This window comes from Acinonyx jubatus, chromosome B1 (assembly GCF_027475565.1).
Source record: "Acinonyx jubatus isolate Ajub_Pintada_27869175 chromosome B1, VMU_Ajub_asm_v1.0, whole genome shotgun sequence".
NCBI classification, from domain to species: domain Eukaryota; kingdom Metazoa; phylum Chordata; class Mammalia; order Carnivora; family Felidae; genus Acinonyx; species Acinonyx jubatus.
This window is the reverse complement of record NC_069382.1, coordinates 110,928,413-110,950,261: the sequence shown is the minus strand read 5'-3', so window position 1 is coordinate 110,950,261 and position 21,849 is coordinate 110,928,413. Positions and strand designations below refer to the sequence as shown.

The window sequence follows — 21,849 nt, the reverse complement described above, 5'->3', positions numbered from 1 at the left end:
AATGTGATGAATAGGAAAAATATGCAGCCAAGAATCCTTTATCCAGCAAGCCTGCCATTCAGAATAGAAGGAGAGATAAAGGTTTTCCCAAACAAACAAAAACTGAAGGAATTCATCACCACTAAACCAGCCCTGCAGGAGATCCTAAGGGGGACTTTGTGAGTGGGAAGCAGCAAAGGCTAGAAAGGACCAGAGACATCACCACAAGCATGAAACTTACAGATAACACAATGACATTAAATCCATATCTTTCAATGATCACTCTGAATGCAAATGGACTAAATGCTCCAATCAAAAGACATAGGATATCATATTGGATAAAAAACCAAGATCCATCTATATGCTGCCCACAAGAGACCCATTTTAGACCTGAGGACACCTGCATATTGAAAGCGAAGGGATGGAGAACCATCTGTCATGCTACTGGATGTCAAAAGAAAGCTGTAGAAGCCATACTTATATCAGACAAACTAGGTTTTAAACCAAAGACTGTAGCAAGAGATGAAGAAAGGGTCATAATTAACAGGTCAATCCATTAAGAAGAGCTAACAGTTGTAAATGTTTATGTCCCCAATGTGAGGGAACCCAAATATATAAATCAATTAATCACAAACATAAGCAAACTTATTGATAATAATACTGTACTTGTAGGTGACTTTAATACTCAGCTTACAACAATGAACAGATCATCTAGGCAGAAAATCAATAAGGAAACAATGGCTTTGAATGATACACTGGACCAGATGGACCTAGAAGATATATTCAGAACTTTTTATCCAAAAGCAGCAGAATACACATTCTTCTCGAGTGCACCTGGAACATTCTCCAAAATAGATCACATACTGGGTCACAAAACAGCCCTCAACAAATATAAAAGGACTGAGATCATATCATGCATATTTTCAGATCACAATGCTATGAAAACTTGAAATCAACCACAAGAAAAAATCTGGAAAGCCTCCAAATACATGGAGGTTAAATAACATACTACTAAAGAATGAATGGGTCAACCAGGAAATTAAAGAAAAAATTTAAAAATATATGGAAGCAAATGGAAATCAAAACACAACAGTCCAAACCCTTTGGGATACAGCAAATGCAGTCCTATGAAGAAAATACATTGCACTCCAGGCCTATCTCAAGAAGCAAGAAAGATCCCAAATACAGTCTAACCTCATACCTAAAGGAACCAAAAACACTGCAGCAAAGAAAGCCCAAAGCCAGCAGAAGAAGAAAAATAATAAAGATTAAAGTAGAAATAAACAATACAGAATCTCAAGAAACAGTAGAACAGATCAATGAATCTAAGAGCTGGATTTTTGAAAGGATAAACAAAATTGATAAACCCCTAGCTAGGCTTTTCAAAAAGAAGAGAGAACCCAAATAGATACAATCATAAATGAAAGAGGAGAGATCAAAACAAACACCACAGAAATACAAACAATAGAGAATACTATGAAAAATTATATGCCAACAAACCAGACAACCTGGAAGAAATGGACAAATTCCTAGACATCCACCCACTACCAAAACTCAAACGGGAAGAAATAGAAAATTGAACAGACCCATAACCAGCAAAGAAATGGAATTGGTTATCAAAAATCTCCCAACAAATAAGAGTCCTGGGTCAGATGGCTTCCTAGGGAAATTCTACCAGACATTTAAAGCAAACTTAATACTGATTCTTCTCAAACTGTTCCAAAAATAGAAAGAGAAGGAAAGCTTCTGGACTCATTCTACGAAGCCAGAATTACCTTGATTTCCAGACCAGACAAAGACCCACTAAAAAGGAAAATTACAGGCTAATCTCCCTGATGAACATGGATGAAAAAATTCTCAACAAGATACTAGCAAACCAAATTCAATAGTATATTAAAAGAATTATTCACCATGATCAAGTGGGATTCATTCCTGGGCTGCAGGGCTGTTTCAATATTCACAAATCAATTAATGTGATACATAACATTAATAGAAGAAAGGATAAGAACCATATGATCCTGTCAATAGAAACAGAAAAAGCATTTGACAACATACAGCATTTTTCTTAATAAAAACCCTCAAGAAAGTCGGGGTAGAAGAAACATACTTATCATCATAAAAGCCATATATAAAAGGCCCACAGCTAATATCCTCAGTGGGGAAATACTGAGAGCTTTCTTACAGGACAGGGATATCCACTCTCACCACTGTTGTTTAACATAGTGTTAGAAGTCCTAGCGTCAGCAATCAGACAACAAAATGAAATAAAAGGCATCCAAATTGGCAAAGAAGTCAAACTTTCACTTTTCGTAGACGACATGATACTCTACATGGAAAACCCAAAAGACTCTACCAAAACATTGCTAGACTGATACATGAATTCAGCAAAGTTGTAGGATATAAAATCAATGTACAGAAATTGGTTGCATTTCTATACATCAATAATGAAGCAACAGAAAGAGTTATCAAGGAATCGATCCCATTTACAATTGCACCAAGAACCATAACATATGTAGGAATAAACCTAAGCAAAGAGATAAAAGATCTGTATGCTGAAAACTATAGACAACTTAGTGAAGAAACTGAAGAAGACACAAAGAAATGGAAAAACATTCCATGCTCATGGATTAAAAGAACAAATATTGTTAAAATGTCAATACACCCCAAAGCAATGTACACACTCAATGCAATCCCATTTGAAATAGCACCAGAATTCTTGAGAGAGTTAGAACAAACAATCCTAAAATTTGTATGGAACCACAAAAGACCCCGAATAGCCAACATAATGTTGAAAAAGAAAACCAAAGCTGGAGGCATCACAATCCCGGACTTTAGCCTGTGCTATAAAGGTGTAATCATCAAGATGATATGGTATTGGCACAAAAACAGACTTATAGACCAATGGAATAGAATAGAGAACCCAGAAAGGGAGCCACAAATGTATGGCCAACTAATCTTCAACAAAGCAGGAAAGAATATCCAATGGAAAAAAGACATCTTTAGCAAATGGTGCTGGGAGAACCAGACACCAACACACAGAAGAATAAAACTGGACCACTTTCTTACACCTTACACAAAAACAAACTCAAAATGCATGAAAGACCTAAATATGAGACAGGAAACCATCAAAATCCTAGAGGAGAAAACAGGCAACAACCTCTTTGACCTTGGCAGCAGAAACTTCTTACATGATATGTCTCCGAAGGTAAGGGAAATAAAACCAAAAATGAACTATTGGGACCGCATCAAGATAAAAATCTTACAACAAAGGAAATGATCAGTAAAACTAAAAGGCAACTAACAGAATGGGACAAGATATCTGCAAATGACATATCAGATAAAGGGTTAGTATCCAAAATCTATAAAAAACTGACCAAGGTCAACACCCAAAAAACAAATAATCCAGTGAAGAAATGGGCAGAAGACATGAATAGACACTTCCAAAGAAGACATACAGATGGCTAAAAGACATATGAAAAGATGCTCAACATTGCTCATCATCAGGGAAATACAAATCAAAACCACATTGAGATACCACCTCATATTGGTCAGAGTAGCTAAAATTAACAACTCAGGAAACAACAGATGTTGGTGAAGATGTGGAGAAAGGGGAACCCTGTTGCACCGTTGGTGGGAATGCAAACTGGTGCAGTCACCCTGGAAAAGTGTGGAGGTTCCTCAAAAAATTAAAAATAGAATTACCCTATGACCCAGCAATAGCACTACTAGGAATTTATCCAAAGGATACAGGAGTGCTGATTTGTAGGGGCACATGTACCCCAATGTTTACAGCAGTGCTATCAACCATAGCTATATGGAAAGAGTCCAAATGTCCATCAACTGATGAACGGATAAAGAAGATGTGGTTTATATATACAATGGAATACTACTTGGCAATGAAAAAGAATGAAATCTTGCCATATGCAACAATGTGGATGGAACTGGAGGGTATTATGCCAAGTGAAATAAGTTACTGAGAAAAAGACAGATACCATATGTTTTCACTAATATGTGTAATTTGAGAAACTTAACAGAAGTCCATAGGGGAAGAGAAGGGAAGGGAAGGAAAAATAAGTTACAAACAGATAGGGAGGCAAACCATAAAAGACTCTTAAATGTAGAGAACAAACTGAGGGATGGGGGGGGGGGCTGTGCAGGGAAAATGGAAGATGGGCATTGAGGAGGGCACTTACTGGGATGAGCACTGGGTGTTATATGTTAGTGATGAATCATGGGAATCTATTCCCGAAGCCAAGACTACACTCTATATACTGTATGTTAGCTAACTTGACAATGAATGATTTAAAAAATAAATAAAAAATAAAAATAAAGAGAAAAATTTAAAAAAATTATTTTTCAATGTAAGGTTTTCAGCCCTTTCTCTTCTGTTGTTCAGAATATCTCCTTACCAAGTATTTTAATTAGATTTCCTAACTTTTCAGTAGTACAAATGGATGTATGCTCTCTTAGATCTTGGATCTTGTAATTACGCTTACTTATACCCTTTTTCTTTTTTTCCTCCATTACTTTTATAATCTCTTTGCCCATCATTCTGTAGTCATTTGTTGACAAGCACAATTTTAATGAATGGGAAAAGATTCAAATTATAGAGTTCAGTTCAGCAAATACTTACCAGGCATCAGTTTTTGTTTGTTGTTGTTGTTGTTGTTTTTAATAGGCAACGTGCTAAATGCTGAGGATACCAAAACAAAGAAGACATAGTGTCCACTCTTCAGGAACTCAGAATCTAGTATAGATTTCTCAGTTGGGGTTCTGTAGATGCCAGTAGGGGTTCTGAGAAGTTACTAGAAGTTCCAGAGAAGAAAGGGGAAACTTTTTAATTTTTTTGAATTCTCCATGCAATGCCAGTACTTGCAGTAATGAATAGTGATTAAGCAGCCCTGTTAGTAATTTTGCTGAAGGGTGTTCACCTATATGGCAGTCTCTGCATGACTATGTCCATTTGGTTGAGTTCACTCTGTTTTTGATCTGAGATATGGGATGATGTTGATAGTCCTGAGTGCTGAATTGTATTGAGAGAGGAATGATAGGATGATGGCAGCAGCTTCTCCCTCTTGAGCCATATCTCCTTATCTTCCCCCAGCCTTCCCTTACACATAGCTAAAGAAAGCTAAAAGCAAACACACTTTCCTGATATGATAAAAAATCAAGGAGTAAATTCTAAGGAAAGACTTTGTGGGGTGCCTGGATGGTTTAGTCAGTTGAGTGTCCAACTTCAGCTGAGGTCATGATCTCACGGTTCATGGGTTTGAACCCCGCGTCAGGCTCTGTGCTGACAGCTCAGAGCCTGGAGCCTGCTTTGGGTTCTGTGTCTCCCTCTCTCTCTGCCCCTCCCCTGCTCACACTATGTCTCTCTCAGTCTCAAAAAAAAGTAAACATTAAAAAAAAAATTTGTTTTAAATCTAAGGAAACACTTTGTAAGTGCTATAAATCAGATACCTCCCTGTTGCTTTGTAATTTTGTGAATATTGTAAAACAAGGAGCTTGTAGATTAAAAGTGAGTTATAAAGATTTCATTTCCTTTTGTGATTTCTTTGTTTAGTTGGCTTGTTTTACACTTTATTAGCACCTGTTTTATAAACATGACATAAGTCCCATGTGGTGATTTTAAAGATGAAGTGGGAGATAGAAGAGAATTCTAGGTCTAGGTAATTCTGATAACATTAGTACTGAAGAATCATAATTTATAAATAAAGCAATGGCTCCAGCAAAATTGAAAAGACACTTAACCACAAATCACAGTAAAGGAGCAAATAATTTAAAATGGCCCTGGGAATCCCAGAGTAAAACATTAAAAAAAAAAAAAAAGTAAAAAAGTAAAAAAAACAAAAAACAAACAAAAAAAAACAACCAAAAACAAACGAAAAAAAGTCACCTTCAGTAAAAAGGTCCAGAAAGCAAGTTAAGTAGCAGAACTTCTGACTGAAAACGGAAAAAGGTCCACAGCTGGTAAGAACCTTGCAATTCTAGAGTAAATTGCTGGGATAAGACATGAGAATTTGATGCATTGATGTAATTGGTGACATGTCACATAATGTTGAAGAGATTTTTTGGTATAAAAAATCAAAAAGCAACTTCCAGAATGATGGATTAACAGATTTCAACATATGGTATCACTTGTAAGATACATAAATTGTGGTGAAATTCAAGAGAATGTTTCTGCTATAAAATGCTACCCTAAACAAGCAAAGGCCCAGATACCTTTACAGTTTTGTCTTCATATTGAAAACAAAAGGTACTTCTTGAAGGAAGTGCACTGGCATCTGCACTGAAGGTGTCCCACCGATTTGAACATTGCACCCTAAGAGGGTTCATTCTTACAAAAACAGAAAACCTGGTGTATTCATAATACACTGCTTTCTTCCCAGAGGAGTGCGGGTATCAGAAAGTTTTCAAGCTGAAATGAAAAAACATTTGGGATGATGTAACAGAAATGGCTAAACTTATCAAGGTCTAGTTCACTAAAGAATGTTTAAGAAACTGAAAACCTGGAAAAAGACAACATAAATCTCCTGCCACAATGCATAAAATCTTATGGCTTAGGAGATCATTTGTTCGGGGGAAGCCAGCAGCCATGTCATGAGAATACTTAAAGCACTCTTGTAAAAGGCCCATGCGGTGGTAAGGAACTGAGTCCTCCTGGCAATAGAAGGCATTAGCTTGCGAGGTGTATGAGTGAGCCACCTGAGAAATTCATTCTCCATCACTAGTTGTGCCTCCAGGTGACAGCAGCCTCCGGCAACATCTTGACTGCAACCGTGAGAGACTGAGCCAGAACCAGCAAGCTGAGCTGCTCTTGAATTTCTGACCTACAGAGATTGTGCAAGATAATGTTAATTGTTTTAAGTGTTGAGGTAATTTGTTACAAAGTAAGAGAAACACATTTTGGTTCTTAATGTTTGGTTCTCAAACAGATGTTTGAGCTGAAAAGTGAACTGCAGTAATACTTTGAAGAAAACAATAGGTTAGGTTTTGCCAAATGCTTTGAAGATCAAGAATGGCTTCTTCAATTTCTTTCATAAGCTTTCTACAGTTTTCAGTGTACAGATTTTTCACCTCTTTGGTTAGATTTATTCCTAGGTATTTTAAGGTATTTGGTTCAATTGTAAATGGGATCAATTCCTTAATTTCTCTTTCTGTTGCTTCATTGTTGGTGTATAGGAATGCAACCGATTTGTCATTGATTTTATATCCTGCAACTTTGCTGAATTCATGAATCAGTTCTAGCAGTTTTTTTGGTGGAATCTTTTGGGTTTTCCACATAGAGTATCATGTCACCTGCAAAGAGTGAAAGTTTGACCTCCCCCTAGCTGATTGGGATGCCTTTTATTTCTTTGTGTTTTCTGACTGGTGAGGCTAAGACGGCCAATACTATGTTGAATAACAGTGGTGAGAGTGGACATCCGTGTCTTGTTGCTAACCTTAGGGGGAAAGATTTCAGTTTTTCCCCATTGAGGATGATATTAGTTTTGGGTCTTTCATATATGGCTCTTATGATCTCAAGGTATGATCCTTCTATCCCTACTTTCTTGAGAGTTTTTATCAATAAAGGATGCTGTATTTTGTCAAATGCTTTCTCTGCATCTATTGAGAGGATCATGTGGTTCTTGTCCTTTCTTTGAAAAAGACACAAAAAAATGGAAACATATTCCATGCTCTTGGATAGTTAGAACAAATATTGTTAAAATGTCAATACTACCCAAGGCAATCTACATATTCAATGCAATACCTATCAAAATAACACCAGCATTCTTCACAGAGCTAGAACAAATAATCCTAAAATTTGTATGGAACCAGAAAATTTGTATGCAACCCAAATAGCCAAAGCAATCTTGAAAAAGAAAACCAAAGCAGGAGGCATCACAATCCCAGACTTCAAGCTGTATTACACAAAGCTGTAATCATCAAGACAGCATGGTACTGGTACACACACACACTCAGATCAATGGAACAGAATAGAGAACCCAGAAATGGACCCACAAACGTATGGCCAACTAATCTTTGACAAAGCAGGAAAGAATATCCAGTGGAATAAAAACAGTCTCTTCAGCAAGTGGTGCTGGGAAAACTGGACAGTGACATGCAGAAGAAGGAACCTGGACCACTTTCTTACACCATACACAAAAACAAACTCAAAATGGATGACCTAAATGTAAGACCTAAATGTAACATCAAAATCCTCAAGGAGAAAGCACGCAAAAACCTCTTTGATCTTGGCCGCAGCAACTTCTTACTCAACACGTCTCCAGAGGCAAGGGAAACAGAAGCAAAAATGAACTACTGGGACCTCATCAAAATAATAAGCTCCTGCACAGCAAAGGAAACAATCAGTAAAACTAAAAGGCAACTGACAGAATGGGAGAAGATATTTCCAAACGACATATCAGATAAAGGGTTAGTATCCAAAATCTATAAAGAACTTATCAAACTCAACGCCCAAAAAACAAATAATCCAGTGAAGAAATGGGCAAAAGACATGAATAGACACTTCTCCAAAGAAGACATCCAAATGGCCAATCGACACATGAAAAAATGCTCCACATGGCTCATCATCAGGGAAATACAAATCAAAACCACAATGAGATACCATCTCACACCTGTCAGAAAGGCTAATATTAACACTCAGGCAACAACAGATGTTGGCGAGGATGTGGAGAAAGAGGATCTCTTTTCACTGCTGGTGGGAATGCAAACTGGTGCAGCCACTCTGGAAAACAGTATGGAGGTTCCTCCTTTAATTTTTCCTTAAAAAATTGAAAATAGAACTACCCTATGATCCACCAATTGCATTACTAGGTATTTATCCAAGGGATACAGCTATGGTGTTTCGAAGGGACACATGCATCCCAATGTTTATAGCAGCAGTATCAACAATAGCCAAAGTATGGAAAGAGCCCAAATGTCCATTGGTAGATGAATGGATAAAGAAGATGTGGTGTATATATATATATATATATATATATATATATATATATACATACATACATACAATGGAGTATTACTCAGCAATCAAAAAGAATGAAATCTTGCCATTTGCAACTACGTGGATGGAACTGGAGGGTATTACGCAAAGTGAAATTAGTCAGAGAAAGAACAATATCATATGACTTCACTCATATGAGGGCTTTAATATACAAAACAGATGAACACAAGAGAAGGGAAGCAAAAATAATATAAAAACAGGGAGGGGGACAGAACATAAGAGACTCTTAAATTTGAAGAACAAACAGAGGCTTCCTGGAGGGGCATGGGCTAAATGGGTAAGGGGCATGAAGGAATCTACTCCTGAAACCATTGTGGCACCACATGCTAACTAACTTGGATGTAAATTAAAAAAAAAAAAAAAAAAAGAATGGTTGCAGAAACTAGCCTACTAATTTTTTTCATCGCATGAACTAGTTAAATTAATTGAATATATTCAAGAGCCTGGAGAAAATATCTTGATTTTAAGTGACAAGATTTTTGGTTTTAAATGGAAATTGAATCTTTGAAAAAAATCACATGGCAAAAAGAAATCTTGAAATTTCCACTGCTGCTTGCACTTAGGAAGTTTTTTTTAATGTTTATTTTTGAGAAAGAGAGAGAGCCCAAGCACAGGGAAGCACAGAAAGGGGGACAAAGGATCTGGAGAGGGCTCTGTGCTGCCAGCAGAGAGCCCAATGAGGGCTTGAATTCGTGAACCCTGAGATCGTGACCTGAGCTGAAGTGGGACGTTGGACACTTAACTGACAGAGCCACCAGGTGCCCCTAGAAATTGAATCTTTGGAAAAATCACATGGCAAAAAGAAATCTTGAAGTTTCGACTGCTGTTTGCACTTAGGAAATAACAACTCTCAAGTTGAGACCAAACCACCTTGAGGAACTATAGAACAAAACTAAACAGTATTTTCCCTCCACTTCAACACAAGTTTATGACTGAATGAGGGCTCCTTTCTCTGAACCTTCTTCTGAGGCTGAGCACCTGATTTTGAAAGGGGAAGAATTTTGTGAATTAATGATTATAAACATAAGATGAAATTCACTGATTTGCCTTTCTGTAAGTTCTGAATTTCTGTAAAAGAAAAGCATCCTACCATTCATAGGAAAGTAATAAATATTTTACTGTACTTTTCTACTTCTTACTTGTGTGGGCAAGCTTTATCTTATCTAATGAGCATTAAGAACAAAGACAAAGGTCATCCTATTTTATTATTTTTTTTTAATTTTTTTAATGTTTATTTATTTTTGAGACAGAGAGAGACAGAACATGAGCAGGGGAGGGGCAGAGAGAGAGGGAGACACAGAATCTGAAACAGGCTCCAGGCTCTGAGCTGTCAGCACAGAGCCTGACGCAGGGCTCGAACTCACGAACTGTGAGATCATGACCTGAGCCGAAGTCGGACGCTTAACCGACTGAGCCACCCAGGTGCCCCAGGTCATCCTATTTTAGTTGAAAATGAAATCCCTGTATTCTGGTTTTAAGACCAACTCAGAATTGATGGTATATACAGCAAAAGTCAAGAAAAGATTTCATACTAAATAGGTAAATTTCATTATTTTTTCATTTCAAAAATAACAGTTTTACCCCAAAAGAGGCCTATATAAAGAGTTTAACAGTCACTAAAATCAGTTTGCAACCTTTACTAAAATTAAAGGAAAAATGGGAGTCTCCTCAATTTGTATCAGAATTGATATCCTTTGCAACGAAAAGAAAATTACACAGAATAGGTTGGAAAAAGTAAATAGATTCAGAAAAAAACATCCTTCTCTACTCAAAATAACAGATTTGCACGCACAACAATGTAGACCACTGACTATACACTTAAAAATGAATAATATGGTAAAGTTTGTTATATGTATTTTACCAGAGTTTAAAAAAAGAGTATTGACAATTAATATTGGATCATTAGGTCTACAACTTGCCGATCATGTGAGAGATATGCATATATATACATACACATACATACATACCCACACACACACACACACACACACACACACACACATTTTATAACATTTTTATACAGGGGTTTCTGAGACATGAAAATTATTTTAAGAGTTCTCCAGGGTAAAAAAGATAGAAAATGTCTGGTCTGCTGGATGGGAAAAGTAAACTTTTCTAAGCAGGAAGTATTTGACAACAACCAAGAGAAGCAAGGCAACGACGCGGGTCCGATTAAGCAGAGGGATGGTGTGCAACACAGGAGGCGAATAAAACTGATCACGTAGAGGACCTAGTCAATGGGGAGATTTTACTGTAGACTTGTTGCTCAAGGAAATGGGGAGCTATCTGGGGGTCCTGCGGATGGCTATGGCATGAGTAAACTCTTTTAGTAAGGTGAGTATATCATTACATGCAGTACAGATGGAAAAGTTAAACATGAAAGCGCTTATTTTGAGGCCAAAGAGATGCTCAGGATGTGAGGGGATATTGTAGTTCCCTGTTGTTATTGCTGGACTTTCGAATTCTTGTAGATTATATCGAGGTGGAAACACTGAATGCAAATGCTAAACGAAGCAAAGCAAAATAGAGCAGGGCATTTATGAAAAACTCTCCTCTGTATGATGTACACAATTTAAAGTACATTTACCAAATCTGAATAAAAAATACATTTATCAAATTCCCTTTTTATGTAGGACTGTTAGGGGCTTTTTCAAGAAGCTTATACATTAGTGTAGAAAACATATTATAATTCCTACCTAGTATTTCCATAGTGAAGTTTGCAAAGTTCTTTCCGAATCAAAATAGCGCTCTGAAGTAGGTACCAATCTCCACCCTTTCAAAGAGGCAGGCAGTCGACTGTGTCCAATACCAAAGTAAGGTCTCCAAAGATTCGGGTGTAAAAGACACCAACCAAATTTAACAAAAAGGAGGTCACTAGCTTTCTTTGTTAGAGAAATTTCACCAGAAGCTGAAATTAGATATCAAGGCTTAAAGAAAGAGGGGCTTGTAGTATTGATGGCGTACAGCCTGTCGGTGCTCAAAACGTACTTGACAAAAAACAAAAACAAAAAACGTACTTGACAAATCGAATAAACTATTTGGTGCAAAAGACAAATAACTGTTTGGCTTTTTATCACATAAAAATGTTTTTAAAGAAAAAACAACATTTTAAAAGGAAAGTACACACACGCATCTTTTCTTCCTTTAACTAGTGAAACCACAGCACAAAAGGACGGACTAGTCAGCACAAAAGAATGGACCAGTCGAGCTCACAATCGTGCATATTTCAAAGGGTCCAGAAAAAAAAAAAAAAAAAGAGCTCAAAAAAACACAGGAAGCCCTCGCACTGGGTTTCGACGCGACCAGATCCACCTCGGGCCAGAGCGCGGCTGAAAACTCCTCACAACTGTGGGGTAACGAACGAGGAGGCCATTTTGCAGCCTGAGAAGCAAGGGCTCACGGCGAGTCCACAGCCACCTCTAACCGCCGGACCCCGGGAGAGGGAGCGGATCACCAACGCCAACCGTCTCCCAGGGCAACACCGAGGCGGCACTTCCGGCAAGGTCTGGATTCAAAGGACGCCACCATTATACGTCATTTCCTCTGCTCCTCAGTAGGAAAGTGGACCTGAATGCTGTAAGCTAGTGGTTGAGGTTAGATAGTATTGAGGCTCCTCCAGCGCTGAAGGCTGTTGTGGAAAGGTGACAGCGGCGCGGGTTCCGCCGGTGACTGGCGTTTTTGTAAACCCGTTCGAGTTTCTTGTCGTTCCCCTCCTACGTCCCCACGTTGTGCTGGTACGGTGGCCGAGGAGGCTGGTGTACGACGGAAGTAGTGGACGGGTGGGTGTGCGCGGCGGGGCCAGAGGTGCACGTGGCGTGGGTGAGTTGAGGTAGGGAGCGGGAGGAGCTGAGAATGGCTGGACGCGGAACCCAGGTGCGGGAGGGAGGGATGAGTGAAGGGATTGCGGCGTGAACACCTTGCTGCTCGCTGGGGGCGGAGGTGCTAAGCGTGGGCGACGAGGCTGGTGAGTGGTCGGTCCGCGCGCGTAAGGCTATGGGGAGGTAACATTCCTCACCCTTCGGGTTGTCACTGGCGGCTTGGCGGTGGGTGAGGTGGCAAGGTTGCTATTATTGTCCGCCTCTATGGTCTGACCGTGGCTCAGAGGGGCTAGAGGGGTTACTTGGTGTACCCTGAGGCCACAGTGACCAAAAGGTACGCACTGTTTTTCTCACCAGGTATAGTAAGCATGTCTTTTCGAGGCGGAGGTCGTGGAGGCTTTAATCGAGGTGGGGGCTTCAATCGCGGCGGCAGCAACAACCACTTCCGAGGTGGAGGCGGTAATTTCAGAGGTGGTGGTGGCGGCAGAGGAGGATTTGGACGAGGAGGTGGCCGCGGAGGCTTTAACAAAGGCCAAGACCAAGGACCTCCGGAACACGTAGTTTGTATGTCGGTTTCAAAGCTTATCCTACTTGGGGGCGGAAGTTGTGGGTTTAATTTTGGGAATGACGTGCTGAAAGATAGCACTAGCAGCTCATACGGAAGTTAGTGCTTGGTTGGGGAGTGGGGTGTGGAAGTTCTGTAAAGTGAGTTATAATAGTGCTGTAGAATGTTAAGGGGGGGATCAAGAGAGCAAAAGAGCACTTATAATGTATCATGGAGGTGGAAGTTGAGCTTGAGCTGAAAGGAAGTTATTAAATAGGTAATATTGTGTGCTTACTCCTATTTTCCCCATTTTACAGATAAGAAAACTGTGATTAAGAGTTAAGTTTGTCTGCTAGAGTCGTGGTAATAAGTGATTAGTAAGTGATATGTTTGAGAGACAAAGCCAAATTTTCTGACTCCAAAGCCCGTGCTCTCAATTACTATGCATAAATAAGAGGAGTGAGAAAAAAATTGCTCGGAAGGGAGACTACGGGGGGGAAAGCAAGATAAAGGACCTAATTAGAGTAATTTTGGAGTAATTATCAATGAGGTGGGATGGAAGTTATGGAAAGTGAGATAGAGATTTGACAGTAGAAGCCTACATCAAAGAGGAGAAAGGATGAAGAGTGTCTAATATAAAGATGAGGTTGGATCGGTGTACAAAATGGTTTGTAGAGGGTAATGGCTACAGTCACAGGTCCTAGCACACAAGCCATCGCAACAGTCCATGCATGATGAACTGTGACCATGGTGGAAGTGAGAAAAAAAAAAAAAAGGAACAGTTTGATGGGAGAGATTTCAATGGAAACATTCAGTAGAACTTGGCTAGTACTGGGAATAAAAGATTCCAGGTTTTAAGGTTGGGTGATAGGGATGAAGAGTTGGTTTTGCAGGATGTGATGAGTGTTTTAGTTTGGGGTGACAGTCAGTTAGAAATAAAGGTAGTTCTTTTGAGATTCCACACTTCCTTGAAAAAGAGTGAAGCATCATTGGTGAAGAGGTGGTAGTGAGAAGTTATAAAAGGGGAGGGAAAAAAAAGAACAAAGACTAATTTACAGTTAGGGACTGGGGAGAAGAAAAGAGACAGCAAAATGTAAGTATAGTGCTTAGTAATGATAGTTATTATAATAAAACATCTGTTTGGGGTTATTTGGTCTTACTGTACTAAGTACTTGACATTTATCATTGTACTTACTCCTCACAGTACGATATATTAAATGTTGGTACTGTTCTTAGCCCCTTACTAAAGATGAGGACACTGACGCAGAGATGTAAGAGCCTTACCCCAGGCCACAAAGCTAATATGTTGTGCAGTTAGGGCTTTTTTCTTTTTTTTTTTTTCTTGCCTCCGAGGAGAACAGATAAAGTGAAATCCCAGGAACCCAAAAGAAAGCTTCCAGATAATGTTGGGTCAATATCATTTGAGACTGTTTTATATTTTAACATTTTTTTTGTCCTATTTCAGTATTAGGAGAGTTCCTGCATCCCTGTGAAGATGACATAGTTTGTAAATGTACTACAGACGAAAATAAGGTGCCTTATTTCAATGCTCCAGTTTATTTAGAGAACAAAGAACAAATTGGTAAAGTGGATGAAATATTTGGACAACTTAGAGATTTTGTATCCTTTTTAATTAGAAGGCCCAATGATCTTTTTGAAGGGTTACCATTTGCTTTTTCTGGAGCTAAGTATTGATTTAATTAAACTTCTTGCTTTATTAAATTGGACAGAGTATTGCTAAGATTGGACCATAAAGGAGAATCAAGAGAGGAGAATGTATCTCCATATATTAAAAAGAAAGGCTCTATAAGAGTGACTTCCTTTTTTGGAAGGTTTTAGAAATGATTGTCATTTGGATAAGTGCTACAGGATTAAGGTACTTTGCCTTGAGTGTGGAATTAGAAGTTTTAGAAACAAAAACTTCATTTCCTTTTGGAAACTCATTTCTTTGCCTACATATTGCCATATATTCTAAACTTGTTATTAAAATTACATATGAATTCAGAAGGTTACCTTCTTTGATCTTAATTGTTCCTTAATATAACTAATAGTATTTTTCTGTTAAATTGTCAGAAAATATGAAGGCATCTTCGTTTAAAAAACTGCAGAAGGTGAGTCAAGCTTATAACTAGGATCGGTGGTTTTATAAGTGAATGACCTTCCTTAGGACAGTGCTACATAGAGCCCTTGAGACTCCCCCAGTATATCGTAAATTGAGATGTTCTGTATTTTAGACATTGAACTTACTGATCTTTAGAAGTAATTTATTTAAGGGGCGCCTGGGCGGCTCAGTGAGTTAAGTGTCTGACTCTTGATTTCGGCTCAGGTCACTGTGTCAGGTGCGTGAGTTCTGAGCCCTGCATCAGGCTCTGTGCTGATGGCGCAGATCCTCCTTGGAGTTCTCTCTTTACCTCTCTCTGTGTCCCTGCTCCTGCTGTCTCGCACGTGTGCTCTTTCAAAATAAATAAACTTAAAAAAATGTAATTAAAACAGGCTTTCAGAAATCATTCTTATATTAGCAAATTCTATAACTGCTGGCGTACGTTTGTTAGTTTATGTAAAACTCTTTTATTGGACATCTTAGAGGACCAGACATTCTAAGTTAAAACATTAAATTATGAAACATTAGAAGTCAGATATTAAATGATTTCACAAATAATTTCAATAACATTTTTGATACATGCTGTGAAGGAGAAATACATATTACTATGCAAATGCTAGCATTGGGACCAAATTTAGTATGTTGGCTTTCTGAGGAAGTGAGCTAGAAGCTGAGACCTGCAAGTTGACTAGGGGTGATTCCCAAACCTAGTTGCTCATTAGAATATGTGGGGGAGCTTTTAAGGTCACGTTATTTCTTGGTTCCACTCTTAGAAATTTGAGCTAGTAAGTCTTAGTTAAGGACCAGGATTCAACTGTAAAAAGGAAAGCTCCTGGACAGTTTTGATGTAGTTAAGATAATTTTGATGTAGTTTGGAACCACTGCTAGTCAAAGAGGAGGAGAAAGCAATTACAAGTAGAGAAAACAGTAAGTGCGAGTCTCTTAGACAGTAAGCCAATTTAAGGATCTGAAAAAGGCAAAAGTATAGCTTGGGCATAGAACATTTATGAGCGACTAGAGGTAAGCAGTGGCTGGGTTACTTAATGCCTTCAGATTATGGGAAAGAGTTTAGACATTAGGTTTAGTTTTGTTTTTAAATATTAGGATGAATATGATTAAGTTTATACTTAAAAAGACCACTGGCAAAATAAAAGCATACCCTGGAAAGCGGTTAGTACTGTATGTGAAGGGGCCAAGTCGGAGACTGCTGCATTAGTCCCAGAAGAGGTAACATTTTGGATTGGGGTAGTAGTGACAGTAGAAATGGAGAAGAGTGAATGGATTTATGAGAGATAGAAGAAGTAGCCATCCATAGATCTTGGTAATTGATCAGTTGAAGTTAAAAAATGTCACCACCCTGGAACACCTGGGGGTCTCAGTCATTTGAGCATCCAACTCTTGATGTTGGCTCAGGTCATGATCCCAGAGTTGTGGGATCAAGCCCCACATTGGGGTCTGCGCTGAGAATGGAGCCTGCTTTGGATTCTCTCCCTCTCTGCCCCACCCTAGTGCGCACGTAAATAATTAAAAAAATATATCCCCACCTTTCGGATGTGTGATTTCAACATCTCTGTGGACAGTGTCACCACAGTACCAAAATAGGAAACACTGGAGAAGAAGGGAGTAGGGGGAAGATGATGAATTCAGTTTTAGACTTAATGAGTTTGAAGCACTTGTGAGATATTCACACAGGAGCTCGAAGGAAGAGTCTGGACTAGAGACGGAATTGGAAAGTTGTCATTGTAGAGACAGTATGTGATACAGTCTGGGAAGAAAGAATGAGAAAAACAGCTTTGGGGTACCTCCTAAATTTATATGTCTCTTGGAGACTGGAAGTCACACTAGTAAACATGGAGGACGCAAATCAGGAGAGTTTCATAAAAGTGGTTATCAACCAACGTCAGGAGAACAGAGTGTTTTCAGTGGGAAGTGCTCAACTGTGGCAAAATGTTGCTTCAAAGTGTTCTTTGGATTTAGCAACAGGGAGGTCAAAAGGTTATGGCACGAGTGGAGTGGGCCCAGAACCCTGATACGAATAGAAGATGAGATGGGGACAGTGTTCTGTTGCTAGCATAGGGCTGCTACTGGCTGTAGAAACCTGCCAAGTATCCCCGGGGAAATGAACTGATTCAGGTGGGCCTGACAGCCCGGCTTCTCATTTGGTGACCTGAAAAAAAGAATTTGCTTGTGATAGCCATTTAAATTTGATCTCCATGCCTGCCTTTTCTCACAGTATTATTTGAAGATGTAGTACTTAGTATTTTTTATCATCAGATGCTAAAATTGGTACATTCTACCTCTCCCCATTTCTAGATCCACTGTTATGGTTCGGGCCCTCCTTGTCCAGCCTATGTTATTATAATAATCTCTAGACTAGTGCCACCCAATTGAATTTTCTGTAGTGATGAAAACTCGTGCCTAGTACAACAGCCACTAACCATTTGTAGCTATCATACACCTGAAATGTGTATGGCTAATGTAACTCAGGAACTGAATTTTTAGTTGTTAATTAAATAGCCACATGTGGCTAGTGGCTGCCATATCGGGCAGTGCAGAGCTAGGTACTATTTTTAATGAATGGGCTCTGAAGGAAAGAAGAATGATAAGGTGGTCTAAAGAGGGATTCAGACATCTTGTTATAAGTAATACATTTATCATTTTGAAATTCCTTATGCATGTTTTATGTAAAATTGAGATACACCCCATTATGTTTCATTACTGTGCAAAATAACCTCTTTAATTCCAAATAATGGATGGGTTTAGTTTATGCATATTCTCTATTACTTTGTATGTTCAGCAAATAGTTACTGATTTGATCCTTTATTAAAGTCTTAAAATAGCGAGTGTGCCTGGGCTTTATTTTGAATTTTAATGTTAAGGTATTAAAAGCTTTCATTTTTCTTAGGGCAAGTCTGTAGAGTGAAAATGTAGTTAATTTTTGGAAGACATCTGTTTCTAAAGAGAAATGAGATTGAATTGGTCTAGGTTTTTATTTCTATACATGTAATGCTTATTGTGTGCAAAGTTGAAGTGCTTTTATACATTACTCTTTTGATCTTCACCAAGGCTATGTGGGGTAGGCACTTGATTCTCTTCATTTGACAGGTCAGAAAACTAAGGCACAAAGAAGTTAAGTCTTTGCCCACGGCTACACAGTAGTTAATAGAGTTGGGATTTCAACCCAGGTTGTTTTGAGTCGTGTGTAGTTCTTAATGACTGTACTGTACTCCTTTCCAAATCATCACATTAATCGTTTCTGTTACACTTCCAGTTTTATATAGACCCATATAAACTGCTACCACTGCAGAGGTTTTTACCTCGGCCTCCCGGTGAGAAGGGACCTCCAAGAGGTGGTGGCAGGGGAGGTCGAGGAGGAGGAAGAGGCGGAGGTGGCAGAGGTGGCAGAGGTGGTAAGTTACTTGTGAGGGAAATTTCTAATGAGATTTCACAGCTGCAGCCAGTTCACACAGTACACTTTAATTTTGTATATAGGGAAACCTCCCTGTGTTTATTTTTTTAGATAAGCTAGTTTCATATCTTGGCAGGTTGCCATAGTAATAATGCTTAGTTTCAATGACTTTCTTTTCAAAAACCTAATAAAGTATAATTTTGAGAGATTTTATCTCTGTGGGGTTATTCGTGTTTTGTTGAACATTTTATAAGATTATCTTGACTGAATTTTAGTTTTTTAATTAATATCACTGGGTGTTGAATTTATGCTGAGAGCTTGTCGTATTCTTTTCACACGCATGTATGTTCCTGTAATATTCAGCAGAGCCTTGTAGGCTAGGTGATAGCCTTATTTTGGATGAGGAAATGAGAGGCTAACAAATTTAATTTGCCCTAATTGAGCCGTTGGCAGTCCCAGAAATAAAACCCCTATCTTCTGATGTTATGTCAAAGACTTAACCAATAAATTCATTGCTTGGATTTCAGCATTTTGATATATGTATTTCCCAAAACTTTTGTAACATTCATCATTATGAGCGTTAGATGATGAACAGGGCTGGGGATAAGGTGGGGTGCAGCACTGAGTAGGACTAGATCTGGGAGTAGTGGTGTGGTGGGTGGGTGACAGGATGATGGCAAAGTAGGCTTTAGGAAGGGGAGCTGAAAATTAGTTGGACATCTTCTGTTACTGAATCAGAAAGTAAAGAGAATTCTGTTTTCACCTTTGCCTTTCTTAATTTAATTATTTCACTCTAAACGTCCTTTTTTTTCGGTCCAGATAGCTAGGAGGTAATCTCTTTAAGAAATCTGAAAATACGTCTTTCTTAAATATTTTTGAGAATCTAATAAGCTCCTCTTTATTCCCATTCTATATTCAATCTCATATGTAACATTGAAAAAACTGACTCATCTGTCTTAAAACTTCTATATTTTTATACCATTATTTTAGAAATGTTGGTTTTTCCTCTTCTTACGATTCATCATTCCTTACAAAGTTAGCAACCAAAAGAAGTAAAAATGGAGACTCAAACAGGAGGCCAAATATATGTTGGATACTTCAAAAGTTTAAATTTTCTATTCAACATGTGAGCATCAGTGCTGCTCCATATGCAGCTGAATTAACTTTAAATATTGTATTTATTATAGTATCCCCAGAGTGAAACCATTCCTGTCTGCTACCTTTTGTTCTTAGGATAAAAAGCCTTCGTTCAATCAAAAAAGTAATTAATGTGAGCAAAAGTTGAGGTATTCCTACATTTAACAGCAGGGCTAAATAGGACTTTAAAGAAACCAGCTTTTGTAATTCATTAAAACAGAATACTTGCTTAGAAAGTTGTAATCTAGGGTGTTAGGCTGATGGGAGTAGGATAGGGTACGGTAATTTAAAATTTCCTCTGTTTTTAGGTGGTTTCAGAGGAGGAAGAGGAGGTGGAGGTTTCAGAGGAGGAAGAGGAGGTGGAGGTTTCAGAGGTGAGTGTGAAGAAAAGTCTTTGAATCTCTGAATTTCTGAAATTGATATTATCTCCCCTTTAAAGTTTCTGTTCAGTTTTATTTGTTTCCCCAGTATATAGAACACTATGGTGTTCTTGGCTATAGCCTATTATATAGCTTTATTTTATGTCACTTTCTTGCTTTTCCCTTTGAAGGGAAAATAAAATGTAATATGAATGATAGTTAAATTTGGTAAATCGGTTGGCTAAACAGTATAAGAACTAATGCTGAGTTGAAACTTGACATTTGGAATATAGTCCTATTAAAATTCATTTTTCTGTAGACTTAATACTTTCATTTTCTGTTAACCAGGAAGAGGACATTAAGTGTAACATTAACAGAGAAACTTCCTGCATGATCTACTTCTATGGATCAGAAACTTGTTTCCTGAGCAAGTTTTGAAGAACTGGTCCTCTTACGACAGTGGAACTGAAATGTCAACACCATGCAAAAATGAGTGCAGCAGAATAAGCAGTTTTGCTCTAAAAGAGTATGAGCAAGTATTTTCATGTTTTGTACAATGCTTGGAACTCTGGGTGCTTAATAAATGGACAGTTTTCATTTGAAGCATACTTGTAATTTTTAAAATAAAGTGTTTTATTTCTTTAAGTTATATAGACCTGTGTTTATTAAACCAGAGCTAATTTTGAAGTTAAAAGGAACAAGTAAGCTTAGACCCAGTGGATTTCAGATAGAAAAATTATTTGTTTACATATATAACTGATCTTTAAAAAATTTTTTTAACATTTATTTATTTTTGAGAGGCAGAGAGAGACCGAGCACAAGTGGGGGAGGGGCAGAGAGAGAAGGAGACACAGAATCTGAAGCAGGCTCCAGGCTCTGAGCTGTCAGCACAGAGCCCGATGCGGGGGCTTGAACTCACAAACCATGAGATCATGACCTGAGCTGAAGTTGGACACTTAACTCACTGAGCCACTCAGGTGCCCTGTTTATAGCTAATCTTTAAAACAGTAGGTGAGTAGAACAGTACTTTAACATTATTTATAATTAACACCTCTTTTCAAAATCTTTGCCTTTTGTATATGAGAACATCAGCACCCTTTAGTGCATTTCACTTTTGTACATAAGTGATACATAAGAGTTCTAAGCCTCATCCCAGTATAGCTTCTCTGCATCAGTCATGAAGCATGAAAAAGTAGTTTGTACTTATCACACTCAAACTATATAGCTTTTATCTACAGCAGATAAATTCGGAATTGTTTTTTCTTCAGTTCTTACAAATGAAATTTAAATGGATGCCAAAACTAGGTATAATCCCTTACAGAAAAGAAAATGAATATGAACCTATGAACCAAAGAAAGCTCAATTTGTTTTATTCTGCATACTGAATGCAAAAAACAAGCAACCCAAAGCCAACCCTTAAAACCCAATAACCCAGAGTTTTTTTTAAAAAGGAGAATTCCTCTTATGTGTTAATTGCTTTACGGTCATTTGAAAATAT

General features: G+C 38.2%; 2 protein-coding genes across 9 annotated transcripts in view; one reads left to right on the top strand and one right to left on the bottom strand.

The window, feature by feature from the left end:
• Positions 1–12,200, bottom strand: part of CFI (complement factor I) — an 82,177-nt gene extending 69,977 nt beyond the window's left edge. For 2 of the 3 annotated variants that reach the window (XM_027062404.2, XM_053217065.1), the window contains exons 1-2: positions 11,680–12,200; positions 4,613–4,784 (exon numbers count right to left, since the gene is read on the bottom strand). The gene's annotated coding sequence lies outside the window, so the exon portion shown is untranslated. The remainder of the gene's footprint in view (positions 1–4,612; positions 4,785–11,679) is intronic. The other variant, XM_053217066.1, reaches the window with a different exon arrangement.
• A 153-nt stretch (positions 12,201–12,353) lies between these two features.
• Positions 12,354–21,000, top strand: GAR1 (GAR1 ribonucleoprotein). 6 transcript variants are annotated; one of them, XM_027062479.2, is made up of 7 exons: positions 12,354–12,486; positions 13,159–13,365; positions 14,811–14,965; positions 15,397–15,456; positions 18,718–18,856; positions 20,301–20,366; positions 20,700–21,000. In XM_027062479.2, exons 2-7 carry the CDS (start codon positions 13,170–13,172, stop codon positions 20,711–20,713), a joined length of 630 nt encoding a protein of 209 aa, XP_026918280.1. In that variant the 5' UTR covers positions 12,354–12,486; positions 13,159–13,169; the 3' UTR covers positions 20,714–21,000. The 6 variants fall into 6 exon arrangements, with proteins under 6 accessions (XP_026918280.1, XP_014937336.2, XP_014937334.2 ...); XM_015081850.3 differs by lacking the exon at positions 12,354–12,486 and adding an exon at positions 12,515–12,717; XM_015081848.3 differs by lacking the exon at positions 12,354–12,486 and adding an exon at positions 12,515–12,762.
• Positions 21,001–21,849: the final 849 nt, after the last annotated feature.

What these genes read in the sequence shown, in the direction of transcription:
- GAR1 (XM_027062479.2), top strand. Translation starts at nt 13,170, where the DNA reads ATGTCTTTTCGAGGCGGAGGTCGTGGAGGCTTTAATCGAGGTGGGGGC. An exon ending in ACCTCCGGAACACGTAGTTT is followed by an intron (nt 13,366 to 14,810) that starts GTATGTCGGTTT and finishes GTCCTATTTCAG; the next exon opens with TATTAGGAGAGTTCCTGCAT. An exon ending in TGGCAGAGGTGGCAGAGGTG is followed by an intron (nt 18,857 to 20,300) that starts GTAAGTTACTTG and finishes CTCTGTTTTTAG; the next exon opens with GTGGTTTCAGAGGAGGAAGA.